Here is a 4,991-nt window from a genome sequence, read left to right on the forward strand (position 1 = left end):
TCAACATGTTTTTTTAAGTTGTTTATCAAAACAAATAATTGATGTTAGCAAAGTTTTTCATCCAATAAGTTGATAATTATCAGCCCTAGCCGAGACTGTTAATTAATAAAAGCGTCTGCATAGGAATAGCTCTTGTTGCATACGTGTGGACGTGATGAACGCGTAAATTTTCAAGCGCCGAAATCGCATGCTTTCCACATTTTCTAAAGTTTTTTTTTTTGACAGAACCTGATTTTCCAGTGTATGGCCGTTGCGTGAAAGATCCGAAAAAAAAAACGGAAACCAGCGACGGCAGAATTTCGATGCGGGTTGTTAAACGCGGTTGGCGCTCAAATTCAGCACGTGTATATTTCAACTACTTTATTGAGAGAGACATTGATCCCACGTGGAGATAATTACAACAGTAATTTGCAGACATCAAAGTCCTTGCTATGGAACCCTTAATGCAAAATAACGCCTTGATTTCTCACGCGTGTGGATGATATTGTACATCCGAACTTACACTGTGCCTTCCCACCCTTCTGGGAGCCTTGATATGTTGTTTTATTTCCCTAGGCGCCAGCTAATCTATTGATAAGTGACAGGTATTTTGTTTTGTTCGTACCATCTTCAAATTGACGTGTTAAAGAGTTGGCTTGAAACAAGTGAAAATTTGCATTCGCTTGGAGGTGTGGGTTACTTTTCACTTGTTCCTATTAGTGAATTATTATTGCTCTAAAATCATCAGCGCTGTTTTGAGCGATGTCAATTAAAAAAAGGCATAAAATAGATGACGAAAATTCAGTTGATTATGAAATTTTAGTTTGTGGAAAAGATGCATGTTAAAATGAAGGTTGTGTTTTCTACTTTGATGTTGAGCTCTTAAAAAGAAATTTAGCCGGCGTTGCATAGTTCTAAGATATTCTATACAGTCGCGTGAAATCCAGATTGATTTTGTTTTGAATGTCAGTTTTAAAAATAATAGTAAGGTTTTACAGTTGGCTTCCTTCAATTTTTTTTTAATGTTCATTGAATTGACAACAACATGCGGAAATTCTGTTTTAAACCAAAATGCTGCGGTCACTTTCTTAATGAACTATAAAACTGTGTTTGGATTTCAGTTTTCAACCTGAAATAATTTTGTTGCTGTTGAAATTCACACCAGACAATCAAATCACAGCAGAAACTTGAATTAACTCATAGGATCTGTTTTATTCCGTACTATTAATGCAAAGTTGCTAAGGAACAGAGTAAAGAATGAAGTTTCGTTAAATAAGTGGACATTGTTTTGTGTATCCCATTACTTTACCACGTGGTTTTAATTCGTGGACGCACGAAAAGTAAACTAATTTTCAAAAATTGTAGAGGTTAGTTCTGTTTCACTTTATCTTTAAAACTTGTTCGTAAAGATTGCACTCCTGTATTTTGCAACCTGTCTTTATTTATGCATTTAGTTTTCGGAGCAGCATCTTGAATCAAACTGTGATCGCAGGTCCTATATTGTTTAAGATACTGGTGATTAATTCATAGCCGACCCTAAAAACAACTCTTGGTTTGAATTGTTATTCTTGAAAACTGCCGCCTATTTCGAAATGTGCAATTTGGCATAAAAATTTATCATGATTTCTGTTGATGTATCAGCCGCCTTTTTGGCCATTGAGCCATATTTCGTGTTACTTGAACGTAACAATTCATAATCCTACACGTGGTCCAGAGACAAAGGGCGGTTAATTTAAGCAGTTTTAAAATTTAGGTGCTTTGATAAGCCTTTTCAATTGTCGCTTGCAACGAACCGCTTACAAAAAAATTTATGTTTTCATGATTTCCCCGCGAATTTAGTGAATAGGTACCTTCGATAAAGCCGTGGAGTTTACATGGGGGAATCTTGTGGTATTGTACACGAATTAACCAACAAACCAAGTCTACTTATGTTACAACACAATTACCGGTCAGTTCTGTTTGTTTTGGTCGGTGGGATTCGGTGTGGCAACTGTTTGCGAGACTTATCGCGCGCAAAAACGAGATGGGGGAAGAAACAGGTTGAACTGTCTGTTTCTTGTGCGTGGCTAGAAGGACATTAAAAAAAGCACGGATGCGTTTAAAAACTAACACGAAATCCACTACAGCTTGTTTAAAGACAATTTTTCATAATTGAATCTATTCCAGTAATATATTGACTCGGCTACAGCTGTACAGAATAATAAAGATACTTTCATTAATACAAGCTGTTGCATTTTACTTAGAGTCAACGGCAGTAGTATAAAAGAATTTAAAAATTCCATCCAACTTTTGAGTCTTTTTATTTTCATAGAAAAAGAGATAAAAACTTACGCGGTATCTACAAATTTGATTTTTACACAGATATAAAGTTATATAATTTTCATTAATCGTGAGCAAAGTCTTGGAAGCCTTTCAGGTATACGTCCAGCTCTGAGCTTTTAATACCATAGTGATCTCCCATCTGCGAAACGACAAGAAGAGGAAATTAGACCTCGCATTTCATCTCAATGGAATGTGCTAAATCGAGAAGTTCTTGTGACAAAGTACGTTTTGACTTAACTAATGAACTCCAAGCGGGAAAAATCATTTTTTCGGATTGTAACTGCGTAGTGAGTTTACCTGAAATTGATCCAGAGTTTTTGGGACGACAATGGTGACCGCTTGGTCGTGCATTAGAACGCTAGGAGTTCCGCTTCGATTTGGTGTGATGGATGCTGCAACTTCCACTTGTGGAAGCTGCCCCGCTAACATCGCTGCAGACTGAGATCCTTTCAAATAACAACTTAACATGGCTATGTAGTCGATAGCCATACGTAGTACTTCAATTTTGGAAAGTTTCTGTGGGTTTTGATCAACACACGGGACCTTCTTCCGTAAAAGTTCCAAAGCGTTGTTCAAAACATGTCGCCGTTTTCGTTCTCTGGCGCTTGCTTTCAACCGTCTACTTCGATCCAGCTGTGCCCATTTCCGATATCTTGAATTATCTGCCGCATTCACTTCCTTACTTGAGGGAACAAGCTGGTCGCTTGCGTTATTTTCTTCTTTTGTCATACTTTTTTGCTGCACAAATGCTCCGCTTCACAGATGCTTTCTTTTCTTCCCGGTTCTAGTGGCTGGACCCTTCTCCTCTCACTGGCTCCTTGCCTATTGTTGCCTGTAACTCATCTTTCTTAGACTTTTCTTTGCAGCACGCGTGTATGAGACGTCTTTTACATAACAATACGTGCACACGCTTGCCGCCATGCGCGTGCTCCGCCACAAAGCTTTTGTTGCGGTGTCAGTCACCCGAAATTGATGTATATTCTGACACTGAATAGGTTCAGTGGATTTATATCTCGCAATTACATCCATTTGAAGCTTTGATATGATTTTAAGCAAGCGAGCAGAAGTACTGGAATAAACAACACACAATTGAAGAAACGCTTCGTTAAAATTACATTCGCTGTGAATGATTCGCTACTTTTTGTTAAATCAGTAATTGATGTAAACTGGCACGAATTCGAGTCATTTGATAACTTAATTTAGTTTAACCGTTTAGTGGAAACAAAAGATGAGCCGAAACAGTATCTTTTTCCCTGAGTGTGGCCTAAGATTTTCCCGACTCTCGTTATTTCCCTCGAAGTTTATCAATGCTATCAAGTGAGGGACTTTGAAATAAACCTGTTAAAAGGAGTCCTGAATTTGTTTGAAACTTTTGCCATGTCATTGATTGATCAGAATACTGCCTTTATTTTCAACTATTTGGGCCTGTTTTGCTACTAAAACAATCGCTGTTTAGTAGTTCTTAAACAGGTCTTAATTAGAAAAACATTAGTTCCTCGCGATATTTAGTAAGAGAAGTTGTATTAAAAGTGTTGGAGAATTATTAATCCTTTGCGGAAGTTAAAAATATGTAGGGAAGTCTTAGCACGAGGTGCCCGGAAGAATTAGCAACTCTCAGCTTTATATTCTGTAAAATTTCTTTGTTCGAATACGCTTTGTGCGGGCTTCTCAAAATTAACAGCTAGTAAACCCCACGTGTTTCAATGACAAGCTAGCCATGATCTGGGTTAATCAACTGATAACACTGTTTACTTAAAAAATCGGCATTTTTGTGATATTGATATTAATTCGCCTTATACTTTTATCGCGTTTTGACTGAACACGCCATGAACATCAATAAATTACTGATTAACTATTGTTAATTGTCAGCATTTCAATTTTCTGTTCAATGTTTAATGCAATGTTTAACGCGTATGTGATGTGCATTCGAAAAACTCAGAAATAAATGAAGAACATTATCGTGTGGATGATGTGGTCTTGATTTAAGGCCAAATATTCAAGAGTCGCCTTTAGAGAAATACTTGATCGTTGGTTCAGAGACTTCGTTTTTGAAAGAAATAATGGTAAAGTTTTCTTGTCTCTGTGGATTAAAACTTTGTTTTGGTTTTAGAGGCCATTATTGTATATTTTAGGTTTGTGATTACCTTGGCGCTCCGCAGTCGTCGAGGTCCCGAAGCGTATGGGTGATCGTAAGTTTTTCACATGTACATGAAGGCTTTGAGAACTAATTGAAAGTGATAAAATTGTTCACGTGCCTGTCACTTGGTAATTTTCACATGCATATGAAATTTTCAAGATAACTTATTGTGGACATTGTAGGAAGGAAGTGATAGGATTTAGCCGTTATCATTGCCTGGGTACATGCACAGATGGCCTCTTGTCGAGTTTAAAGTTGAGTTCCCGTTGACTTCCCACATGTTGGGAAGACAATTCGCGCAAAAGCTCTGCTCAGACTGTTTCTCGACCTTTAAAGTTTTTCTTAGATTTATAATTGCGAGGTTAGCTTTCCTTTGACTTGAGTGAATTTCTTTATTCCAAGACAAAGTGTACCATTGTCTGTTCCAGAAGTACTCCGGCACAGAGCTATGATAAATAATGGTAATTGAACCTCGTGTCGGGCAATTTTGTTCTGAAATCATACTTGCGATTTCAGCCCAAATTGCACTCAACTCAGTTCAATTACCACTTTA

The 4,991-nt window shown here is 37.4% G+C and overlaps 1 protein-coding gene across 1 annotated transcript; it reads right to left on the reverse strand.

Annotated features, from left to right (window-relative positions):
• Positions 1–2,119: 2,119 nt before the first annotated feature.
• Positions 2,120–3,137, reverse strand: LOC131783040 (neurogenic differentiation factor 4). Its single transcript, XM_059099794.2, has 2 exons — positions 2,599–3,137; positions 2,120–2,440 (listed from the first exon to the last, which is right to left on the reverse strand). Exons 1-2 carry the CDS (start codon positions 3,028–3,030, stop codon positions 2,363–2,365), a joined length of 510 nt encoding a protein of 169 aa, XP_058955777.1. The 5' UTR covers positions 3,031–3,137; the 3' UTR covers positions 2,120–2,362.
• Between the last annotated feature and the right edge of the window lie 1,854 nt (positions 3,138–4,991).

The sequence above is a fragment of the Pocillopora verrucosa genome, chromosome 5 (assembly GCF_036669915.1).
Source record: "Pocillopora verrucosa isolate sample1 chromosome 5, ASM3666991v2, whole genome shotgun sequence".
NCBI lineage: Eukaryota > Metazoa > Cnidaria > Anthozoa > Scleractinia > Pocilloporidae > Pocillopora > Pocillopora verrucosa.

Coding starts and splice junctions, on each gene's coding strand:
- LOC131783040 (XM_059099794.2), bottom strand. CDS start 3,030: ATGACAAAAGAAGAAAATAACGCAAGCGACCAGCTTGTTCCCTCAAGT. Junction 2,441..2,598: donor AAACTCTGGATCAATTTCAG/GTAAACTCACTA, acceptor GTCGTTTCGCAG/ATGGGAGATCACTATGGTAT.